Source organism: Pinus tabuliformis, chromosome 6 (assembly GCF_031772625.1).
Source record: "Pinus tabuliformis cultivar Carrire ecotype Pingquan chromosome 6, CPIR1, whole genome shotgun sequence".
Classification (NCBI taxonomy): Eukaryota; Viridiplantae; Streptophyta; class Pinopsida; order Pinales; family Pinaceae; genus Pinus; species Pinus tabuliformis.
The window spans coordinates 802,626,591-802,653,384 of NC_142292.1; the positions used below are offsets into that span (position 1 = coordinate 802,626,591).

The 26,794-nt window shown below is 36.6% G+C and overlaps 1 protein-coding gene across 1 annotated transcript in view; it reads right to left on the reverse strand.

The window, feature by feature from the left end:
• Positions 1-103: 103 nt before the first annotated feature.
• LOC149261232 (pentatricopeptide repeat-containing protein At4g13650-like) overlaps positions 104-26,794 on the reverse strand; it is a 257,943-nt gene continuing 231,252 nt past the window's right edge. Inside the window, exon 3 of the mRNA XM_089368220.1 lies at positions 104-4,530. Within this exon, the coding sequence (XP_089224346.1) occupies positions 2,574-4,530 (1,957 nt within the window). The 3' untranslated portion in view covers positions 104-2,573. The remainder of the gene's footprint in view (positions 4,531-26,794) is intronic.

The window sequence follows — 26,794 nt, forward strand, 5'->3', positions numbered from 1 at the left end:
TCCAATCTATTATGCCGAAAGGAGCAATATTTATGATACATTACTTTGCCACCGTCCTTGTGTTTTGATGATCCTCCAAACCGCCTTTGCACCAAAGTACCAATAATGAATGCTAATTAATTTCCCAGCCTCAAATAGATTTAGGCTTTGCAATTCTTTCCTACTTTACTAGAGGGAGCATCCTGCTCCCTTCTACCAGAGAACAGATAGCGAAAACACCTCCTCCAAATTTGTTCAAGATGACATTTGGAATAAATATCATGGCTATCCAATAGACATGGATAGCTTCGAGAACACTTTTGATGAGCGTCAGTCTTCTTGCTCTTGATAGCTTCTTACTGTACCTTGTATCAAATTTCAACCCTCTGATAGAGTCAACTCCAATCCTTAACTTAATAAATACCTCTGGCTAGCCTCAAAATCCAGAGGGTTATATGGCAGAAATTTACTATCGTATGTTTTTGTGCCTGATTGACCAGATTGAATGTGAGAGGATTTCTGAGCATCAATATCCATCTCTGTAATGCTTCGGAAAAACTTTGAGATCCTTTCATAAACCTTTTCCTAATGAACAGATCTGTTACCGAAGATAAGTACATCATCCACGAATAGGATGCGTGAGATATGTATGCTCCTAGCTACTTTGATTCCTTTACAAATTCCCCTCTTGCCTCTGATTGTATATATATCTATTCAAACTCTGTGTTATAACAAGGAAAAGAAGAGGGGAAAGAGGGCATTTCTGCCTCAAACCTCTGGAGGGATTATAAATAAATAAAAATAGATGCTGCCTCATTCATCTGAATTGCAATACTAACAGATGTGAAGCATTCCTCCATGCGGTGGATAAAGTAGAGATTAAAGACAATATGCATCACCCTCATGTATAACCAGTTTACATTGTTATAAGCTTTGGAAAGATCAAGTTTTACCACAATGGCAGACAACCTCCTTGTTTCCATTGAACGGAGGCATTATTGAGCCACCCGCACTGCATCATGGATACGTCGCCCTTCCAAGAACCCAAATTGTTCCCTTGAGATTGCATTTGAGATTATAGTCCTGACTCCTCAATTTCATAACATTTATTTGAGCAATAGCTTTGTCAAGGGAGATAGGCCTATACTGATCAAATCAAGGGCTGTTCACACTTAGTATGTTGCCTATGAAATTTTATGTTGAAGGCACCCAGCATCTTCCCCTTAGATGGTCTTGTTGAATCAAATCATAAAAGCCACGGAAAAACTCTCCACTGGCTGTACCAGAGTACTTATCTGCCTGGAAAGATTTCAAGAATCTTGTTAACTCGTCTCCTGTCACAGGTTGAAGAAGAGAAGCATTTCGCTCCTCCGAGACCACCTGTCAATAAAGGAGGTGATGGCCAAGATTTCTCTAATGTTTTCCCTTTGCAAATTCTGTATATAATATCATAGCATGTCGAACTGCTGCCTGTGAGATATCATCAAATATAGTACATTCTAGTCTTTGCACATTAGTGATCTTTCAAATAGTATGTTGCACCTTTTTTCATTTTGCATGACTTGAAAGAATTTTGTATTCTCATATTCATCCTTGAGCCAAGGGGTTCTACTGTTTATTCTCCATTTAGCTTCTTGCCATGCCAAAAGGTGCCCTTTCTCTCTCTCCCATGTAGCTAATGCGACCTTGATTTCTTCTGAAAACTCAGCATTTGGAAAGCCCATATATAATTTATCAATTCTATTTTCTGTGCAAAGAAGGGTAGCACCAGAAACGTGAAAAGTCTTCTTTACCCAAGATTTAGTGATATTTTTAAATTTGATGAAGATTTCTGGAATATCTTGCATAGTACATTCTCCATCACCATGAACATACTTAACGCAGGTAGTAAATTAAAGGGTTGGGGTGAGGAGTTGAAGTCCCAAATGCCCACTTCGAAGAAAATTGGAAAGAGATCAGATCTCCTCCCTGATCCCGCCCAAGAACTGAATCTTCCAGAATCCATTAAGAACCCAACTTTTTGAAGCAATCTATCAAGGCGCTTGGCTACTGCCTCTCTCCCTGACCCTTTATTGCTCCATGATAACTCCAGGAACTTCACATGTACCAATGAGTGCTATGAAATTGTGTTACATGTCTTAATATTTCAGAGGGCTTGTTTTTGGAAAATAAATTTAATAACACCGAAGCTTTCTCTGTATCTTACATTAGGCTCCCATTGTTCACCAATATTTTGTTAAATATCTGGCAATTAAACAAAATTTCAAAGAGCTAGTTTCTTCAGTAGCAATTGTAGAATGCAAAAATAAAGAAATCCCAAAGCTATCAACTTTGAAGTTTGAAGTCATTTCGAAGAACATCCCGAAAGAAGACCAATCTGGCCTTCAAAACCCATGCAAGTAATCAAGTTTAATCCGCATATAGTAGAGGAGATGTCAAATATATTCCAATGATCTAGCTCCGAGCACAAGACAATGGTACTTAGAAACTATGCCGAATCCCCTGCCTTGTCCCCTGGACCATACCACAAGGCCAAGATGACTCAAGGGACCATTACCATTCAAGCTTTTGACTTTCATTTTTTTCACTTGGCATCACCAATAGTCTCCACAAGAACACTGCCCGTCCTTGAAATGATGGAAACGGGTCGTATCCCTTAGAACAATTTCTCGTGCAACAATCTTGGAGATGAACTTTGCTGCAGAGTGGCAGTCAACACAGACTCGAAGGTTCTTGATAACCCGAATCACGGTCCCTGGAGATGTGTTGATAAGCCCAAATGCAATTGCCAATTTTTCACTATGGTAACAAAGAGCCTGTTCTTTCTGTTCCTCCTCCACATCACTCAAAACAAATTTTGTATTGGGGACATATCCTGCTGCTTTCATCTTCCTAGATAATATCTTCAACTCCGCATAAATTTGTTCTGTCTGTGGATGTGATCTGTCTTCTACTCGAAAAGCATGCACCTCTTTATTGACCTCAATCCAACTGCATCCAGGCATCTTTTTTACCCCCCTGTCCTTCATCATTTTCCGTACTCTATCAATATCATCCCACCTGCCAACTGCAGCATAGATGTTTGATAAAAGCACATATGGTGCAGGATTTTTACAGTCCAACTCAAAGAGATGTCCAGCAACTTGTTCTCCGAGCTCGACATTGTTATGCACTCGACAGGCACCAAGCAAAGAAACCCACACTGTGGCATCAGGTGTTATTGCCATACTATTAATAAAGCCTATTGCCTCAGTCAGGAGGCCAGCACGACCAAGAAGGTCAACCATGCAGCCATAGTGTTCCATTGCAGGTTCAATGTGATAACATTGAATCATACGATCAAAGTATTTGCGGCCCTCGTCCACTAGGCCTGCATGGCAACATGCAGACAGAACACAAATAAAGGTCACAGAATCTGGCTTCATGCCGTAATGCTGCATTTTTTCGAAGACTTCCAAGGCTTCCTTGCCATAGCCATGCATTGCATATCCTGCAGTCATTGCTGTCCAGGAAACCATGTTTCGATGAGGCATCTTGTCAAATACATCCCTTGCTTTGTCTATCCTTCCACATTTTGCATACATGTCTATAAGGGCACTGTCCACAAAGAGATCAGATTGAAATCCACTTCTAGTTATTTCTTGATGGATCTCCATACCCTGTTCCATAGCTGCCAAGTTGGCACATGCCGAAAGCACACTAGCAAAAGTCTTCAAGTCTGGCTTCATACCTGCCTCTTTCATTTCTCGATAAAATTTCAGAGCCTCCAAACTCTGTCCATTCTGAGCACATCCTACAATCATCCCTGTCCAAGACACCACATTTCTTTCTGGCATTTCCTCAAAGAGTTTCCGGGCCTTATCAACGTCTCCAACCTGCATATACCCCACAATCATGGCTGTCCAAGAGAAGGCATTTCGTTGAGGCATTCTATCAAACAAAATCTGTGCCCTCCCCGTACACCCGCATTTAGCATACATATCTACGAGTGCACTATTCACAAATATGTCAGACTGCAAACCACTTCTAATTATTTCACCATGGATCTCCGTACCCGTTTCCAGAGCTGCCAAATTGGAACAAGCTGGCAGAACACCGGCAAATGTTTTCGCATTCGGCTTCACACCTGCTAATTGCATTTGACAGAAGAGATCGACGGCCTCATCATCATGTCCCCCTGTCTGTGCATACCCTGCAATCATAGCTGTCCAGGATACCACATCTCGTTGATGCATTTTGTCAAACACATCGCGTGCTTTCTTGATATTCCCACATTTTGCATACATGTCTACAAGGGCACTTCCCACACAGATATCAGAATCAAAACCACTTCTTATTATGTCTTCATGGATATCTATACCCTGTTTCAGATGTCCCAACTTGGTACAGGCAGGTAAAACACTTGCAAAGGTAAAATGATTGGGTTGGATACCCGCTTGCTGCATTTGGTGAAAGAGTACCAATGCCTCCTCAGCAAGTCCATTCCTGGCATAAACTGCAATCATGACAGTCCATGTGAAGACATCTGGTGTAGGCATTTGATCGAAAGCTCTTCGAGCGTCTGCAAGATTCCCACATTTGCAATACATATTGATAAGCGTGTTCCATAAATAAGTGTCAGGCAGAATTCCCATTTCATTGATGTGGGCATGAACTAATTTGGCATCGGGCAAGGCTTTCTTCTGAATGCAGCCCTGCAAGAGGGATGCATATGTAGAGGAGTCTGGATTGAAAACCATGGCATTCAAAACGTGCAGCGCTTCTTTCAATCGGCCTTGTTTGCAGAGCGTGGTGATATCATGGTGTGAACTAGTGCTGGCAATGGCCTGTATTTTAAAGTCAGAACTGGTAGTCCTTCTGGCGTGAAGGCGAGCCGTTGATTCATAGAAATGCAAGGCAGATTTCATTTTTCTCTGGGTTATGAATGGTTTATTGGTGATATCGTTTTGGGTTCCATGTCAATGACAACATTTGAGGCAGAGGCTATGTAAGATTTGGAATTGGAATTCGTGGAAGGGAGCGAACTAATTTGTACCAGATAGTATGTCCTTCGCTGATCACTAAAGGGACGTTCAATTCTGGGCAGAAAAAAATTAAAAACATATTGGCATCAACCTCCAAGAAATACACGGGATCACAACTGCGCAGAGATGATCAAGAAATACCGAGATTGCGCAGTGCTCACAAAGTACAAAGATAATGTATTAAGAATAACAAGCGTATAGTCATATTGTGAGTAATAAGCAGATGGTCATCCTAATTTCAAATTTATTATTTTTATTATGGATTCAGAGTGTATGCATAGATTATTCCCTGTGGGTGATTACACCCTTTGTTTTTACCTTTACTCTTCCTTGCTAATATTATATAGTCGATTGGTTGTAGGGTGTTTATGCCCCTTCTTTTTATAAAGATAGTGAACTCTTTACTAACTTTATTAATATAATGGTTGATTAGTTGCAAGTTAACTATGTTTGGCATAAACTTATTGTTGTGTTATTATGCTTCCTTGTTTTTTATTTGTCTTTCTTTATATTAAATCATCGTTGATTGATTGTAAGAAGATTATATTCACTTCTTTACAGTTCATCTCGTTTTATGTGGTTTTTGTGCCTCCTACTAACATAATGCTTGAGTGGTCCCAGGGTGATCACATCATGTCTACTAACATAATGGGTGATTTCCTTCTACTAATGTATCATAATAGTTGATTGGTTACAAGGTTGTTATCCTTGTTTGTTCAATGTTCCCCTCCCACCTTTGTGCTTCAACCCCCCGACTAACATAATACTTGAGTAGTTGAGATGATTATATCCCACCTCCCAACATTGGAAGGCGTAGCCATACATCCATCTGATCCTGTGAGGGGTTGCTATTCTGATCCTACCAGTGAGGGGACTGACTACAGAGCTGACTACTTACTACCCGACCCGACTACGAGCGCTAGCGAGGAGATAGATATTGAGATAGATGGATAAGGAAAGACATCCATTCATTAACGTACGGATGCTAGCAAGCGGTAGCGAGGAGACCAACTAGACCAAACTAACCAGGGTCGACCAAACTAATCGAGCGGTAGCGAGAGTGATTAACACTTAGGCGAGCAGTAGCGAGGATACTCACTTCCCTATCCAGTTAAAGACCTTCGACATCAATACGTGGATTGCTTATCTTATCTTTGACCTCTTATGGGACTATATGCCCTTCCCTCCTAAAGAGGGAGTGCCCCCCTATTAACGTAATGATTCATTAGTTGCAAAGTGATTATGTTTGCTTGTTTGACCTTTGTTACCTTGTTTTGTTGGAAGATTGCACATGCATGCTTGACATTCCCCTCTCTCCTTCAAGTAGCTTGTGTGTGCCCCCTATTAACATGATGATCTATCGGATTTTGGTAATTATGTTTACTTTCTTGATCTTCCCCTCTCTTCTATATGTGCCTCATGTGTGTGAATAATTATACTTGAATATGCTTACCTTATGGCATCTTGGATTAAATTCCATGACTATAAAATCGCATTCCCTTTGTTATGTGTTTTAAAGATGTGGGATTATGACAAGTTAACATTAATGTTCTCTTTATTTTGTTTGTGTTTTTTTTCAATATTAGACCTCTAAGACCATTTATTTTCCATTTTATTTTACGATTGTTACCCACTTACTTAGGATACTTGATTAATGTATAAGGCCACCTTCTTTGAATAAGGCCTCACTAAATAGTTAGTTAACAATCACTCATTGTAAAAGGAATTCTCTTTGTCTAAGTTTCAAATTAGTTAATTGAACTTCATTATAAGTGGGCCCATAGGTGGTTAAGATGGTCTATGAATAGATATATATAATTTAGAATGTTATGTAATGTCTTGATAAGAATTATTATTGTACTAGATTTTAGACATATGTGGTTCATTTCTGTTGAGTTAAGCTTCGAAGTATCCACAATAATAACCATATTTTTGTCAATGTTTCAAATCCCAACACTGATCCATCATCAAAACTATTTTTGTCATAGTTGGATCTTCGCTCTTGGAGATTGCCCCCTTGAAGATGCAAGTGAACATAGCTCTCTGTTTTTTATTATTAAAATATCTTTATTAATGTTTATTTATCTTTTCTCTTGCATTCTTCAATTTGGCGTTACATTTTATGTGATATCTCTAAAGTTTTAGGGTGAAGTACACTACAAGTGGTATTGGAACTATTTCTTGGGAAAGAAGTAGGGAAAACTTTAAGGATGGAAACTTATCTCAAAGTAGAGAAACCTTGGCAAAACTTACTAGTTCCTGATATGCAAAATGTAAAATGTTTGGTAATATATTTTGTGAAAATATTCTTCTAATGATTTTATAAAATTTGGGCAAATAATTTGTAGAAAAAAATGGAAATATTTTGTTGGGAAATCATGGAAAATTATCCCATTTGTGAAAATTATCCCCTAAAATTTTCCTTGACACAAAGTGGAAGATTGTTATTATTTTCATTATTTTCATTTTTGATGGAAGAAGTTGGAGACATTCAAGTTAATTTCTAAAACTTTGTGTGCAAATTTCGGAGAAACCAATTTAAGATATTAATTTCTCCTGAAAAAATGTTGATTTCCACCCGACCCCCCCATAAAAAAAAAATCCAAGGAGTGAAGACACCAGTGATTTAAAATTTAGTATTTTTTTAGGGTTTTTCTAGAAGAACCACGAATTTTGTAGATTAGATATGGTTTGATAAAATGTAGAAATTTCAATCAAATTAATGACAATAGATCTAGAGAAGTTGTGTCATTCATAATTGGGGCCATAATAGCCAATCCAAGAAGTATAGCATAAGTTGCAATCATTTTACATTTTTGGCCTTATACCCTACCTTAAACAAGTGATGTATTTTTCAATCATTTTAAGAGTGTTTTTGAGGGTTGTAATGGCCCAAACATCAAGCATAGTTATACAAAAAAATTACATAGAGAAAATTCACAACCATTAATCAATAAACATAAAGAAAATCCCATTACTAATACATAATCCACAAGCACAATGAGTGGTGAGAAAATTACTGACTAATCTACTTGTAATGTTGTGACTTCAGATACATTGAGCTTCAACCTTAATCCAACTAACCACAACAATGTGTGCGCGGAAATGCTCTACCAACCATTCTTTAGGTCAAGACAACTAAGAACTATTGAGTCCTCAGTCAACTTCTTCAACCAGTATATATTCCTTGCTCCCAATAATTCTCTTCGAGAAAAAAGATGTCTCACATCTTTCTCTTCGTCCATTACATAGATTTCTTTCGTATGAAAATATAAAGGAGAATCTCCATGCACATGATCCACTTATCATCATACATTTTTATTCTTATCTTAACTTTTTCTTGATTTAGTTTTGGTTAGCTTTTCCTTAAACTATCTTTATTTATTTTTCCCCTTTTATTTTATAAATAAAACATTTGTTTTTATCTATTTATTATGATATTTTTATTTAATTATTGTAAATAATAAGAATATAGGGCATTACATAAAGTCGTCTTCAATGAACTTTGTCTTGAAGTTATATTTTATTTATGTTACATATGGGTTCCTTTTTCTTCTTCTTTTTTCTCCTTGTATCTTCCACATCACCCTATGTTGAACTAATATAAGGCCACCAACCATAGTAGGCATCGAAAGTTCCTAGGAGATGTGAGTACTCACAAGCATTTCTTCCCAACTTTCAGAATAGGGCTTAATGCCTCTTGGTTTATTAGGGCTCTAAGGCACCAGAGCCTTCTTGGTCTATCAAGGTTCTAAGGCACCATTACACTCTTGGTTTATCACATCTCTAAGGCAGCAGAACTTTCTTGGCCTATCAAGGATCTAAGGCATCATACTTCATCTTGGTCTTTTAGGGCTCTAAGGCACTAGACCTCATCTTGGTCTATCAAGGCTCTAAGTCACCAGCTTGAGCCATCTCATTTTATAAGGCCTCTAAGGCACCAAACTTCATCATGGTCTATCGGGGTTCTAAGGAACTAAACCAAGGCATCCCAATCTATCAGGACTCTAAGGTACTAGAGATAATCTTGGTATATCAAGGATCTAAGTAATTAAACCAAGGCATCTCAATCTGTGAGGGATCTAAGGCACTAAACCACATATTCTTGGTCTACGAAGACTCTCAAGCACCAGGCCAAGGCATGTTGAAAGGTTGGACCTCAACTCCCTCTAGTACACAACCCCGGGCATTGAAGTCTAATCCCAAAACTCCACCATGTAAGAAACACTCTATCCATTCTCTAGACTTTGGTATTGTACCTCTAATATTAATAACTCAACCCAAGAACTTGACCTTCCTAATATGGCCTATGTTCCATTGGTATTTATGCAAAGAAAAATAATGACTAGCATAATTAGTTGATTGATTTTGTCCCTAGCTCATAAGGTGTTACTTGTAGATATTCTCCCTCATAGGTATGGGATCCTACAAGATCATCAAATCAATCAGTCCTCTCAATTGTTGGTGGATTTCCTATTAACCACCACCTCACAACATACAACCAATGCATTAATTATAATCATAACATCATAATCTCATAGAAAATGATTTTCATGTTAATTGTCGAATGTCATCATAAGAAAACAACATCATTGTCATCACAACATCATAATTAGTAAAGCATCACATGCACAAGCATGCCATCATTCAACACTTCATCATAAAAAATTCATGTGATTGAATTGAGCCATCATATCATGAGGTACTATCCTAAGAAATATACTTTAACACATCCTTATCAAAGATAGAGCAATTCATCAACAACATAATTACATGAAACCGCATGTTAAAATATCATAACCCCATATGGAAATGTCTTAGGTGTCCATTACATTATTAATAAAGTAATCATAGAGCATATGTAAAATGAATACTTATTATTTATCTCAACCAACAATTAGTCATGATTCAAATTTTAAAAAATAATATGCATTAAAAAACCTCCATATTGGATATGCATCTATCTAAGTTAAGTTAATTAGTCACATCTGAATCATAAAAGAACTTAATCAAATACAAAGGGAAGGTCATGATGCGCATTGTATGCATTCTCCCAAGTGGCAAACCTTGGGCTATATTAGTCCCACTAGATGTTGACTTGTTCAATTTATTGGTTCTTGATTTGATGAACCATATGGTCTAGTATAGAGAATGGTTTGATCTAAATGTCTCTCGCCTCAAATACCTGCAAACCCTAAAATTTCAACACATGGGATGGCTTAAGTACATGATTCAAAAGTACAAAAATATGAAACACATCATGCATCTTTCATATATGGGGTCATATCTCAAGGTTATAAGAAACTAGCTCGATCCTTTCTATGATCTTAAATGGTTTGAAGAACCTAGAGTGTTCCTTACCAAACCTGAAGGAATTATTTAAGGGTTTGAATATAAAAAAAACCTTGTTACCTTCCTTATAGCTTTTATCAATTATATTTCATCTACGTAGCTTCTTTTCAATCCATAGCCTCATTTAGCCTTTTCTTCATTGTGACCATATGTTCTTCCATTTCTTGGAGCATGTCAAGTCCCAACATGCCTTGATCTTCTAAATGATCCCAACTTAAAGGCATATGATAAGGTCTTCCATATAGGACTTCATATGGAGCCACCTAAATGGAATTGTGATCATTATTTTTATATGCAAATTCCACTAAAGGAATATATTTCTCTGATTAATTATGTTGGTCCATGACATACATTCTCAACATGTCCTTTAGTGTTAAGTTTACTCTTTCTATTTTTTCATTAGTCTGTGGATGATATGTAGTACTAAATTTCAGTTGTGTTCCATATAATTTAGTATACTTTTCCAAAACCTAGATGTAAACTATGAATCTCTATTTGATATGATTTTTTGCACCCCGTGTAGGTGAATTATCTCTTTAGAAAAACCTAAATGATGGTTGGTGCCTCAAAGGTGATTTTAACTAGAATAAAGTGGGAACTCTTGGTTAGTTTTTCAATAACTACTATAACGCTTTCATGTCTCCAGGAGGTCATATGTAAGTCTCCCACAATATCCAATGAAACAACTTCCCTTTTAGTTTCTAGTACATTGTGGGGTTGTAGTTGGCCTATAGGGTGGCAATGTTTTGCTTTAAACCTATTGATCTTCTAGACACTGAGATACAAATAGTGTTATATCTCTCTTCATTTCTTCCTAGAAAAATAACATTTTCAATTCTGCATGCATTTTCTTTACTCCCAAATGTGCAACATAAGGGGATTGTGGGCTTTTCATACATCACTAGTTTCCTAAGATCATCATTCCTTCGCACATACATCTTACCTCTAATTTGTAACAATCCACCACTGTCTAATATGCATCCTTCTTATTCATATCCTATTGGTACCCCCTTCTACAAGGAAAATTTTATTTGTTGGTATTAGTGGTATTCTATGACGTGGCTTAATATCTAGTCCCTTAAGCTTGTTTTCAATGATATCACTGAATTAATTCTACGCCTTCTTCTTAAAGCATATGGAACTGTTGAAAATGTAGCAAGGAATGGCTTATTTGACTTGTGCCTTAGTCAAAGATGCCAATTCAAATTCAATCTCATAGATGCTTGAGTTAGTTGTCAGATAACATGTGTGATGTGGCCTATCATTGAGTTATTGTCAGTGAATTTGAGTTAGATGGCTTTCAGTGAGTTGTGGACTAACTGATGGCTAAAATTAGCTATGTAGTGGAGTTAACTCTAGTATGTGTCATTTAATTGGTCTCTAGTTCTAGAATAAAGATAGAATTGAGTTTAGTTGTGTAGTTGACTTTCTGTTAACTCAACTAACTCTCAGTTAATAATAGTAGCTGCTATTTTTATCCTTAGTAGGTCATGCAACTTAAATTTCCTATTGAGATTGAATGAAGGCACAAACGTAGTCATTTTTGTACATAGCTTTTGGTGTACAAACTTGAGGATCAAGGCAGAGAAATTTATCTTGGGAATTGCACAAGGAAATAAGAGAAATTCCTATTTTTTAGGGGCATAATGGAAACTAGGAAATATGACCTCCTAGGAAGCCTTATTTTCCTAAGTGTTGGGAAAGCCTTGAGAGAGAGTTGATCAATATTGCAGGGAGCTTGAGGATTGAAGTAGATTCTATGTAATAAATCATATTTCTCAGTTGATTCAATATAAGCAAGCAAGGGGTTTTCCCAGTTGGGTTCCCTAAAAATATTTTTTGTTCTATGTGTGAATGTGTTTCTATTCATTGTTTTATTTCCATGGAATTTTGGTAGAGAAATCTTGTGTATTTTGCAAATCAGTTTGCTCTCATTAGCATTTGCAAGGTTTCAAGTATTTTCTACATGGTATCAGAGCTAAAAACAAGATAGACATTGAGTTCCTTGATCATATTCAAAGTGCATTGGAGAGAAGACCAGTTAGTGGAAGAATTTTGCAAGTGTAGGAATCATGTCATCCTATGGTTTGAGGACATAGCATGCCATAGAAGGACCTCAAATTTATGTGCATGGAAGGACAAAATGTAGGTTGTGTTATATGATAATTGGGTTTTGGAAAACATCATGACTAATATTCCTAAACCTCTTGCATCAGATGTAGAACGACTGGCTTAATGGAGGAAGGACACTGCCAAATCTAGGAGGATGATCCTAGAAGGAGTTAGAGACCATATTGTTCCAAATTTGCATGGGACGGAGATAAAATTCCAGATGTAGAATACCCTTACTGATCTTTTCAAAAGCAGTAGTGATGCCAGAGAACTTGCTGTGAAGGAAAAATTGAGGAACATTTGAATGGGTAACAATGAGCTCATTGTTACATATATATCTAGGTTTTCTCAAGTGAGGGATGAACTTGAAGGTATTAGACATACAGTTCCACCATTAGATCTTGTGATCCTTACTCTTCTTGGGCTTCACAAATCTTGGCATAGTTTGCAAGATGTAGTGAATGGGAGAGATAAGATCCTTGATTGGGAGAGACTATGGTCATATCTTGTGCAGGAAGAGATAAGGAGGATAACAAGGGATGGAACCTAATCTGGGACATAAGATGAGGATAATTTTTCTTTAGTTGGTAAAGGGAAGAAAGTAAAGGGAAAGAAATCCCAAGGAAAGTTTGAATCTAATCATAATGGAGGCAAGAAAAAGAAGGATCTTAGCAAAATCAAGTGTTTTCGTTGTCATGAATTTGGACACTATGCTACAAAATATCCAAATAAGAAATCCAACAAGCATGTTGCAGCAACATTAGGAGGAGAAGCACTCTCTTCCCAATTCAAATTGGATTTCTCTTTTATAGCTTGCATGAAAAGCTTATTTTGAGGTAGTGTGTGGTATGTTGAATCAGGGGCTTCATTCCATAAGACAGGGAATAAAGAATTCTTCAGTAGTTTGGAGGAGAAAGACATGCAATTCCATATCAAGATTGGAGGTGATGGTAGATACATGACCAAAGGAGTTGGTACAGTGAGCTTTAGGAGGGATTCCGGTTCCCTTCTCCATATCAAGGATGTGTTGTATGCTCCAAGATTGAAGAAAAACCTTGTCTTGGTAGCAATTCTTGAAGACAAAGTGTATGATGTAGTATTCAGCAAAGGGAAGGCCTATCTCAAGCATTTTTCTTTAGGACAATTCAAGTAGATTGGTGTTAGAATTGAGAACCTCTACAAATTAGAGGTTGATGCATGTGCAACATTGGAAAACAAGGAAAAGAGTTCTTAGAGTAGAGATATTATGGTTGAGTGAGAGAAGGGTAGAGCTCTCAAGATGGAGCCTCAACCAATATCTCAGTTTCTATCTAAGCTAGTAGGTAGTTGGATTGACTAGCAGGATGATGATGAGGACCACAGCCCAGTGAGAGTGGAGGCAGACACTTAGTCAGAGACTTCCAATATAGGGAAAGTTTGAGCTAAGTGGGAAGAGGATTTGGTTAAGGGAGCTCAGAAGAGAGTTGAGTCTCGCAACATTAAGAAGCCGAAACCCAGGTACACAGGGTACATGGCACTTATGACTAAAGTGGTGAAATCATAGAGCATGGTGGGGAAAGAATTAGTGTTTAAAGCAGGTTTCGTATAAGGAAGCAAAGAATTCTTCTAGTTTAGAGGGATTAGTTGCAAAAACAAAGAACTTGGTAGAGTTGAAGACATATCTAGGTGGACAAGGTTCTTCCAAGAATCCCTTCCTCGCTAAGAGGGAATGTTGAAAATGTAGCAAGGAATGGCTTCTTTGAGTTGTGACTTAGTCAAAGATAAAAATTGAAATCCAATCTCATAGATGCTTGAATTAGTTGTAAGTTAACATGGGTGATGTGGCATATCACTGAGTTATTGTCAGTTAATTCGAGTTAGATGGCTTTCAGTGAGTTGTGGACTAGTTGATGGCTAAAATTAGATATCTAGTGAGTTAACTCTAATGTTTGTCATTTAAATGATCTCTAGTTATAAAATAGAGATAGACTTGAGTTTAGTTGTGTAGTTGAATTTCTATTGACTCAACTTACTCTTAGTTAACAACAATAGCTGTTATTTTTAGCCCTAATAGGTCATGAAATTCAAATTTCCTATTGAGATTCAATGAAGGCACAAATGCATTTACTATTTTACAAAAGAAATTGGTGTATAGGCTTGAGGATCAAGACAAACCAATTTCTCTTGGGAATTGTGCAAGAATATAGGATAAATTCCTATTTTTTAGGGGCATAATTGCACTAGGAAATAGGAGATCCTAGCAAGCCTTATTTGCCTAAGTGTTGGGTGAACCTTGAGAGAGAGTTGATGAGTATTGCAGGGCGCTCCAGGCTTGAAGCAGATTCTATGTAATAGATCGGATTGCTCAGTTGATTCAATACAAGCAAGCAAGGGTTTTTGCTAGTTGGGTTCCCCAGAAAAATTTTGTGTTCTATGTGTGATTTTGTTTCTATTCATTATTTTCTTTTCGCAGAATTACGGTAGAGAAATATTGTGTCTTTTGCATATCAGTTTGCTCTCATTAGCAGTTGCAAGGTTTCAAGGATTTTCTATAGGAACCTTATTTTCCTTTCCTTTGATGAAGGATACAATGAAATTATATTCAGTAAATAGCTAACTTTAATGTCATTACCAAGCATTAAAGTCCTTTGAGTGAAAATTATGATCAAAGCTCTTGTGATAAGTTTAAAAGTTTAAATTAATTCCCTATTAGATAATGTCTCCATAGCTTTAGAGCCATTAAAATTGCAAGTAGCTCTAGATCATGAGTGGCATAATTGATTTCATGGTTCTTGAGCTTACATTAAGCATAAGCAATAACTCTGTCTTATTGCATGAGCCACTTTTAAACCTTCTCCTTACACATCTATGCATACAAAAAAGTATATGTCGATGTTAAGTACTCTTAAGATTTGGGTGGTTGTCAATCATTTTTTTAGTTCAAGAAATTCTTCGTCACACTCATTGGTCCATTCAAATTTAACACACTTCTATGTAGGGTTGTAATGGGATTGGAGATTTGAGAAAAATCCATCCAAAAGTCTTCTATAATAACTTACTAGTGCATAAAGTTGAGTACTTCCTTAGCATCTTTAAGAGTAGGCAAATTGATTATAGTTTTTATTTTGCTACAATCTACTACGATATCTTCCCCAGTGATGGTATGTCCTAGATATTGGATTTCTTTTTGGAAGAATGAACATTTAGTTAGTTTCACATACAACTTATGTTCATTAAGGCATTGAAGCACCAATCTTAAGTGATCTTGATGCTTCATTTCATTTCAAGAGTAAATGAGGATGTCATCTAGGAATACTTGAACAAAATGGTTTAGATATTTACAAAACAGGTTATTCATCAAGTTCATGAATGCTACTATTGCATTGGTTAACCAAACTGGTAATATAATAAATTCATAGTGACCAAACCTTATTCGAAATACAACCTTTGGTATTTTCTCCTCCTTAATTCTTAACTAGTGGTATCCTAACAACAAGTCTATCTTGGAAAATACCAAGGCACCCTTTATTTGGTTAAATATGCCATCACTGTGAGGCATGGGATACATGTTTCTAATGGTGGATTTGTTCAAATCATGGTAATCAATGCATAATCTAAGGGATCTATTTTTATTTTTCACAAAGATCATTGGCATTCCACAAGGTGATACATTAGGTCTGATCAATTCCTAGTCAAGAAGCTCCTTAAGTTGCACACCTAATCATTTGATAAGGTGTTTTAGATATGGTTTCTTTTATAGGTTTCATGGAAATGGAGAATCAAATTCTAATATAGGAGGAAAGCCTAGTATTTCTGGAGGAAATACATCCTAAAATGTAGAAAGCATCAGATGTAACTTATCATAGGGGTTTGCATCTTTATTTACCATCTTAATTGCATATAGCTTACACCCTTTCCTTATAAACTTTTTAACCTTCTTAGTTAAAATAAGGCATAAATAACTTCTCACTTAATTCCATCAATCACTATAGGTTCTCCTTTGTTATGCAACCATATCAAAAAATAGAAGAAGAGATAGATCAATGAATTCAAAATTAGCCTCTTTGAGGGAGAAACCTCCTTTACATTACACAAATGAACAATTCTTGGATGATTCAAATGAAAAAACCTCCTTTCTATATATAGGAGTGGAAGGGGTCACAATATAATTAGAGCTGACATAACAATAATAATTTAAGGGCACAACAATTACAATAGTGGGCTTATATGGGGCACAGTAATAACAATATGGGGACTACATGGGCACAACAATAACAATAAGGGGGCTACACTGACAATAACAATGAGGGAATACACTAGTATTATAGGGACCTAAAATCCTTGATCATTTTGGTAAAGAACCATCCTTTTGTAGTCGTCCACCAAGGTTCAATGGTATTCAAGCTAATCCATTCCTATAATTAAGACATTACTTCCTAGAGTTGTGTTATACAAGTTAATTTTTATGACACAACCCCAATGTTAATGATACATTTTTTTACTAGTGTAACTACAAACTATTTTAACACTAGATTCCATTTCTACCATCCTAAAGTCATTTAGGTTGTGAGTTGCCAACCCACATATAATTAGAGCAAAAGGGGAAATAAAACTATTAGTGGCATTGTTAAGTCCCTTGGGCTCATATATTTAGGCCCTAATAAGAATTCATTATTATTTTATTTATTATATTAGAAGGTAAGATAAAACATTTCGTTGTACTCTTTGTCTCTTATATATGCACCAAGGAGAGGTAGTCATAGGATCATCCCAATTGTTTGGGTAAACAAGGTATTACTTATAGGATGAACACCTTTAGTAACCACTCACACAACCAAATGATATCATTGTAGAAATTCCTTGTAGATTCAAACTACTGATTGTAATTTACTAAAACAATATACTTGAATCTACTCTACTCATTAATGGAAATAATTAAACAATCATGAAATCACAAAAAATACAAGAGAAAGAATTCAATTAACAAATTACACAACGATTTTTTGGGAAAATCCACAGCTAAAAACCCTTGTACTCTATATATTTCATTAGTCAGAAAATATGAGAAGATTACAATGCTTTTCTCAAGCTCGAGCAACCTCTGCACTATCTCTATCTATCTCACTTCTTCCTAGACAATATGAGGCCAATACTTAACCAATTTCTCACTTGCACAAGTCCCTATTTCCTTGCGTTGTTTCCTTAGGAATTAGCCCCCTATTAATTAGGGAAATTCCTCAAAGGAATTGTGCAATTCATCATAGGCCTTCCTCTGACTGCATGCACTACCTGTACAATTTAGATGATTATACAACTGATAGTACATTTTCCCTGAACTCCAATCTCAATTGGGTAACTCTCATATATGACATGCATAATTTATTTATGAATGAATCATCAATTAATTGGTTGATTATTGTAGGAAGCATCACACTACTAGACCTCCCACTAGTTCCTCCAACAATTGAAACTAGTTAAACTGACTTTAACTCAGTTAAACTGAATTAATTAATTACAACTCAAAATAAAATCAACCAGAGCTCCTATAATGTAGGAGACACTCTACATGACTCAAGTTAGACCCTTAAATTGAACTAACTGAGCCAACTAAGTCAAATTAACTTAGTTAAATAAGTTGTCATGAGATGTGGAATTACAATTTTATTCCTAATTTAATTCAAGGACAAAATTAAATTAGGATTTTCTTGTTGCATTTTCAACACTCCCTCTCAACAAGAAAGGGATTATCTACTACCCCAATCTTGCCTCTATGAAACTCAAATTTTCATCTTGATAATGCCTTTATCAAAATATTTGCATCTTGTTCTTCTATAGGAATGTACTCCAGCAACATGATTCTCCTCTGCACACAATCTCATAGATGGTGATACCGAATGTCGATATGCTTGGACTGATCATGAAAAAATGGATTCTCAGAGAGTTTGATACAACTCTGATTGTCACAGTAAATCACTATAGGATCCATTTTTTGACCAAATAAACCAACAAGGATCTTCCTCATCTAGATAGCCTCACAAGTTTCTTGACTAGCAACCATGTACTCTACTTCTATTGAATTGAGTGCAACTGATCTTTGCTTCATGTTGTACCAAGAAAATATTGTTGACCTAACACTAAAGATTCCCCATTATGTGCTCTTCCTTTTAGATGGACTCCCTACCCAATCTGCATCTATCAAGCCTTGAAGCTTCACTCCCTCTATCTATTTGTACCAAAGACCAAACTGAGTGGTGCCTCTGAGGTATCTCACCACATGTTTAGTTGTCTTCCAATAGAGTTTGGTTGGATTAACCATTGCTTGACTAAGCTGGTTAACTGCAAAACGTATTTCTAGTCATGCGTTCACCAAATACATAAGTGAACCTACAAGCTGCCTGCAAATAATAGGCTCCACTACTTCACCTAAAGTATCATCTTCCTTCCTCCAGTTCCCTGCTAGAAGAGTCTCCATGGGTTTTCTTCTCTCCATGTGGAATTTCTTCAGTATCTTGTTGGAATACTTTCCCTGAGAGACAAACCGTTCCTCATCTCCTTGCCATACTTACATACCAAGGAAATAATGCATGAGCCCCGGGTCCTTCATCTCCAATTCTCTTGAGAGATCCTCTTTGCAATATTTTACCAGATTCTCATCAGCTGTTAGAATTAAATCATCGACATATAATACTATAATCAACAATTTACCTTCAACCACAATATGGTAAAGGTTTGAATCTACTTCACTTTTGGTTAAGCCCAACCTGGTGAAATAGTTGTTAATCCTAGTGTACCAAGCACGAGGTGCTTGTTTCAATCCATACAACGCTTGCTTGAGTCTGCACTCATGTGGCTCTTTGCTGAAGGTCTCAAATCCTTCCAGCTACTCAATGTACACCTCTTCCTCAATCACACCATTGAGGAATGTTGTCTTCACATCCATCTGATGTATATTCCATCCCATATGCGCTGAAAGTGCTAGAATAGATCTGATTAAAGAGTACCTTTCTACTAGAGCAGAGGTCTCCTTGTAATGAAATCCCTCCACCTAAGAGAACCCTCTAGCCACAAATTTGGTCATTTGTTTCTCAACACTCCCATCTGCTACTTACTTTACCTTGTAAAGCCACCTAGAAATCACCATTGACTTGTCTGCTGGTCTTGGGACCACTTCCCAAACATTGTTTTTAATAATGGAGTCATAGTTCTCAACCATGGAATCAACCCATATTGGTTGTTTCATTGCTTCCTCGAATGAGGATGGCTCAATTTATACACTCTCTCTCATCATAGCCATGTAGCTAGTGTACCGATCTAGTGACCTCCTCTTCCTACGTTGTGATGTGGGTGCTCCCACATTCTCTCCAACATCATGCATCAATATTTCAGCCTCTTTGGTACAATTCCTTCCATCTTTGCAAGTCTCTACATGAGTGGGTGCTTCCATTCTCTGCTCCTCTACATGTGGTTGCTACACATCATCCTGAGGTTCTTCCTTTGGAGCTAAAAGCTCCTCATTTTCATGTAACTGAAGCTCCCTCTAAAGGGAACATATCATGGCCTTATCTTCATCAAACTTCACATTTCTACCAACCACTGTCATCTTGTGATATGCCAAGTACACTTGATAGTTGTGAGGTGTATCAGTGTACCCCACAAATATGCCCAACTCAGTTGTTAGTTCTAGATTTTTCCTTGCATCCTTGGTAACATGACAGTAAGATGATGAACCAAAGATCCTGAAGTGTGCCACATCTGGTTTCTTACCTGAAAAATATTCTTCTGGTCTACTCATCCTGAGAATTCGATGAGGACTTATATTCTGCACATATACAGTTGTGTTGCATGCTTCAACCCACAAGTGAAACAATAGACCCTGATCATGTAGCATTGACCTTGTAGCTCCCACAATACTTTTGTTCTTCCTTTCAACCAGCCCATTCTGTTGTGGGTTATAAGGTATTATTAACTCCCATCAAATGCCTTCTGATGCACAGAATTTCTTGAATTCATTCGACACATGTTCTTCACCGTTATCGTTCCTCAGAGCCTTCACTTTCCTGCCAGTGTCTTTCTCAACAAGTGCTTTAAATTCACAAAATTAAGCGAACTTTTGATCTTTCTTCTAAATGAATAAAATCAAACATTTACATGAGAAATCATCTACAAATATTACATAATACTTATGCTTGGACGTGGAAGTTGTCGAGAAATGGAACACATAAAATATTGCAGAAATATAAACACAGAAAACACATAAAACAAGAGAGACACAGATATACATGGTTCACCCAGTTTGGGCTACGTCCACCCCAAACAGCTAGTCCTTCCTTTCTATTATCTAGCAAAATGAAGAGACACAACCTACAACAAATCCGTTGTAATATCCTATGTTTTCTTTCACAGTCTCACCTCTTTGTTTGTCGCTCTGAGAATACACGTATATTCCACAGCCTCAATACAATACCCTCATACAAAGAGAGGGGTTGCCTTCTAGGGCAAAAAACCCTAAACTAAACATAAATTCTACCATTAGATCATTTGCCTAATGAACGACCCAAATTGACTAGAAATTACTATACTTTACAAGGCAATTTTACATCTGTTTTTAGCTTCGGGGGCACTGCCCCCAAAACCCCCGCCGGGGGACTGCTGGCCCTCGAACCCCCTAGCCGGGGGGGCTGCCCCCCCCCGAACCCCCGTGGGGGGACAAGTCCCCCCCCGCACCTCCCCGGATGGAGGGGTGTACAATCTTCCTAGGGTATACATCCCGCTGAAATAAAGACCTCTAAATTAGGATGATAATCATGCTCCATGCCCAACAAATTCTAAGGTGCATGGTTCATAACATTTGATATAAGAGCATACATACCTAGGGTTTTGCTCCTTAAAATGAGTCATCATGGAATTTTTGATATAACCCTTTTTTTAGGAAGCTTGGATGGTTACATTTTGAGCATATTAAGAACATATATTGAGGAACATCTGATCAAAATTTCACTTTGATTCACTATACTTTGGGAGATTTACCCTATGGAAGTTGTGGTTTGTGAATGGTCTTGAGATTAGTTTCAAATGAGTGATATTATACTTTTTTGTTCTTCTAAGAAGTTTTATACCATGAAAATTTGATAATGTTGAGGAAATATATTGCATTTCATCGAATAGAAATTTCATATCTTTGTTCACTATACTTTTGGAGATATACCTCATGGATGTTAAGGTTTGCAAATGGTCTTGAAACTAGTTTCAAATGAGCAATATTGGAATTTTTGCTATACTTTTTTCTATGGGATGCTTTATTTTTATATATTTGAGGAGAAATACTATTACCTTAGGTAAAAATTTCATAATCATATTTGAAAAGTTGCACATGTGGCATGCTTTATAAGTTTTCTCTTGGAAAGAGGTTAAAAATTAGCAAGCTTTGGAAAAGTTACCATAAATTCCGTTTGGCACATCAAATTTAGTTAGATCTATGGAAATTCAAAGAAGACATATCAAGGTACTATAGGCCAAAATTTCATATTCAAAAGGGATCAAATTTCAAAGATATACTAGGACAAAGGTTAGCCATGTAGGTAGTCTACAAATTAGTGTTTTGAAAGGTACATAACTTACAATTGTATAAATTTTGATTGGATAATATATTTTTGGTGGTTCATAATTTATAGTAAAGAGGAAATAGATGAACATTATTATTTACTCACATGGCTTATAAGATTTCTTCAAAATTTATCATCGCTTAAACCTCCAGAAAGCTCATTCATGATTCTTGAGGAAATGGAAGTCATGCAATATAGTGTATCCATGTTGGACAGTAAAGTTAAGGAAATAAGTAATACTATTAAAGGTGATTTGTCACAAATGAAAAAGCTAGTTAAAAGGGATATGGCTTAAAATATTGGATAAAAGGATAAGAAGATGAAATAGTTGGAACCAAAGATGGATGGAATGGAATGAAACATCATAGAAGTCATAAATGGGAGGCTCCTCAAAATTTATAATGTTTTGAAGGAACTTATAAATGACAAATGAATTCCGTAGAACCTACACAAGTGAATCAATGCAGATAAATTACTTAAGAAAAATAAAAAGAATGATAAAGGCACATAGAGTATAGATATTTTTACCTTAGAAACTATTAATGAAAAAACCATCCTAACTTGGAGATGCACCTCTATTTTTTCATTGTAGATTAATTTAACCATTTAAACTACAATATTAGGTATTTCATGGCATCAAAAATTCTAAATTGTTAAGTCATATTAGATTATGACCCTAATCCCTCAAATAGGATTATATTACTATGGGTCAAAGACCATTGGCTAAAAAACACAAAAGAAAAAAAAAATGAAACAAACAAACAAACAATTTTTTTTTAGGGAGCTACCCCAAACCCTGATGGGGAGAAGTTAATGCCCTTTCCCTCGGCTTCTTGCCCTCTCCCACCCACCTGCTAATGTGGTTATTATATTTGTACATGTTAGTTTCCACAAACAAATAAATAACATATCTCCAAAAAGAACATGGATTTAGCTCCATAAAAGGATGAATAGTATTATGCTAGGATTTTACAAAACTTCGATGTGGTGTGCCTTCCAAGAATGATCCTCCTTGAGCTCAATTCCCATCCTCAATGATGCTCACTCTCTAATAATTTGTTATTCCAATGCTCCATATACCATGAAATTCCATTGTCTAGGTTACCTCATGCAAGGATTCCTCCTCTAGTTGTGTGTCACATATCCTCTTATGTCCAATGCTCTTTAATGTGTGTGAAAATGTCACTACATGATTTAGGACATATACTCAATATATATGTTCAAGCACAAAACTAACCTCTATGAAGTATGCTCCTAGACCTAATAATCCTAAATTGAAGCGTCTAACCTCCAAGGTGTATGTCCTGTGGTCCCATGCTTTTAGGGCTACGTGACCTTCTCCAAGCGCCTAGTGTTGCTCCTCCTCCTAAGTAGGCACCTATCTTAATTTAGAAACCAACTCCTCTATTGTGTATACTTAATTGGTTAGTCATAATGGAAATTAGGATAACAATCTCCAAGGTAAGCGTGGCATGCTAATAGACTATTTAAGGTTAAAATTCAACCCAAAATGCACCATCCATATTTTAGTCAAACATATCCAAAGGAATAGGGGGCCTAGTGATCTCCTAGCTAAGTTAAAACAATTTTGGATTAACCAAAAAACAAAAAACAAAAACAAAAAACAAAAAAACAAAAAAAAACAACAAAAAAAAACAAAAACAAAAAAAACAAAAAAACAAAAAAACTTCCTTTTTGTGAGAAGAGTGTTTTATGTAACACCAATTGACTCCCTCTAAAACTACAACATGTAAATTACATGCCTTCAAAAATTTGGAAGGATACTTCACCATCATGGCATAACATCATGCCTACTCTACAAACATTCATGAGAGTCACTCCCACAAGTATCAACTTATAGATGTCAATGCTTGAGTAATTATTAGCTACAAAGGCATGTACGTTTCCAAGAAATATATAGCTTATTCTCCAAATCATGAGCATGCAATGAGAACAAAATCAAAGAAACCTGGTTTATTGATATGAATGAGATCCGTGTTAAACCTATTATAAAGTTGTAATAATTAGTGTAAGTTTTTCCTTTATTTTATTTTATTTTGTATTTTTTGAAAAGAATGGAAGTGGAAACAAAGCATTGTGATGGTTGGCCTCCCAAAGACTACCCTTTGAAAATGAGGGTTGTAGTGAGGAGTTCATCAACAAGGAGAGGCAAGGAGAAATAGTGAGGAAAACAACATAAATGAGAGCTCAAAGAGGGAAACTTGTTTGAAATTAAGTGGACAAAGGAGATACTAAGATTTTAAATGCTAAGAAAATGTGCCTTTGAGAAATGGCCATCTAAATTTTTTTATTGTTAGTAAGAAACAATGCACAAACGATGTGTATAGCTCACCCATTTTGTAATTTCTCTTAAGCATATAAATATTCTGATTAGATATCGAGATTATTTGTATTGGTTTCAATTTCATGGTTGGTATGTGCTCATTGGATTCTTTTGCACTTGAAGAATTTTTTCCTTGAATATTTTGGTTATGCATTACATCAATATGTGCATATTCTATTAAAGTGTGTTTTATCTTGTAGCACTTGTCCACAACCATCTACTTCTTGTTGGCCATTTTCCTTTTTCCTACAGTCCATCCATAACCAAATTTGCTTACCATTGTTTTTCCCACTGCTAGAAAGTATTGTCATTAATGTCAAAGGTGTCATCATTGGATGAGTAAGATCATTGATATTGTTTGAAATATTATGTCATTGATTTCAAAGGTTATCATGGAGATTGTTAGAAAGTGTTGTTATTATGGATTGAACAGGATGTCAAAGGAGTGTCAAGTTTAGGGGTAGTGTTTTGGTAGTTGCAGTCTTTAGTAGAAAACCACCATAGTAGTAGGCTATGTAAAGATGCCATAAAATATTATAACTATGGTGGTTGGATCACCTAGGATTTTAGGGCACTTATTCCTCAGGAGATTAGCTCAGATGTTTCCATGTAGATTAGTTAACAACTGTCTTTCAAGGAGCAAAGTCTTTGGAGCCATTTTCAATATAGATAATAAAATCATATGCATTTGAAAATGGAATAGATGAATAGATATTGTAAAATATTTTCCAATAGTTTATGGCACTTTGAAAAAGACCCTTTGGATCACAATTTATTGCAAGTCAAAATTCTAAGGTCAAAAGTCAAAATTTTGGTGTTCTCGTCATGGGCCTCATAGCATAGTTAACATACATGTGGCAAGAGCAACCACATGGGCACACAGGTGGACCAATAGAAAGCTTAGGAAGGATAGCACACGGTCCCACCAGGGGACACATCACCCCAACAATCTTTGAAAGAGTGTAAGCATTATTTTTCGGGTTGATGTAGCAGCAGATGAGGTGGTCAAATGAAGCAATGATTGGTGCAAGTCATTGCAGTGAGGGTGTAACAGCCCTAGTGAAAATTCCATGTAATAAACGTTAAAAAAAATAACCACAGATGAGTTGGACACTTATTCCAAGCTGAATGTTGGGAAAGACATCCTAGGGGGGTTTTCATTTGGTTGTTTATGGCTAAGGAAATTGGCAAAGGCAATGGCTAAGGCATTGAAAGGCATTTTGACACTTTTATTTATAGAAATAATGGAAATTGGGAGAAAAGGCAGGTGAAAGGTCACAAATTGCATGTGAGGAGGAAAATGAAGGAAAATAATGGAAAATGAAGAAAATACAGGCCTCATTCATAAAAATGCTTCTAAGGATCAGTTGGTAACCTTTTGTGAGTTTAGTGTTGGAGCTCTCTCTCTCATTATTCTCTCTATCATACTCTTGGATACTTAGATATTTCTTGGAGCACTCTTGGAGGGTGTGGCATACTTGAATTCTTGGAGCGAGAAGGCAAAGGAAGAGCAGGAAAGCGCAAGAAGGCATCGGCATCAGCAACTACATCAGATTTTCTTGTAGGTACCGAGTTGCATGTATGATTGCATGACACATGCATGTGCTTTCTTTGTTGTGATCTATCATTGGCATGGAGGATTGCCCAGATCGACAGTGGATTTCCTAGCCTTTCCATTCCCGGGATAGCCATGGTGATTGTGGGTTTACTTTCATTGTTTTGTTTTGGTTGGTTCTCATGTTTCCTTAGCTTGGGTTGAGTTATTAGTCCTAGAAGCCCTAGTTTAACAAATTCTCCGGAAGCCCTATAACAGCTTGGGTTGAGTTACTAGTCCTGGAAGCCTTGGTTGGAAAAACGCTTTGGAATCCCTGTATAAGATGTGGGTTGAGTTACTGTTCTAGAAGCCTTGGTTGGAAAAATGCTTTGGAAGCCCTTGAAGGCTTGGATGGACACTAATCTTATGATGAGTTTGGTGATGTCCAATCGTGAGGTGGAATCACTATTTGATGGGTTGAGGTGGATGGCCTCTTGAAGCCCTGGATAAGTTTTGATTGATGTGTTCTATGAGATCCCACATTCATGCTTGGAATATGGCACGAGGGTGAATGGCCGAAGAGAGGTTTGGCTCAGCCATTCTATAGTCGGGTAGAATGTGGTAGTCCCATCTTCGGTTGGTTCATTGCATTAATTAATGAGAAATCCATTCCCTTGATTTTTATGAGTAAAGGTACTAATGTATTTATGGATTTGATGGTTGATATGTTTATTGTATTTATGTTCTTATTATGTTGGTTATATGCACATTTTATGACAACAACTATGTATGGCTCTCAACATGTTTTTACTTGTATGTGAATGGATGATGTGCCTATGACCTAATAGATGGTAATGCATCAGATGGC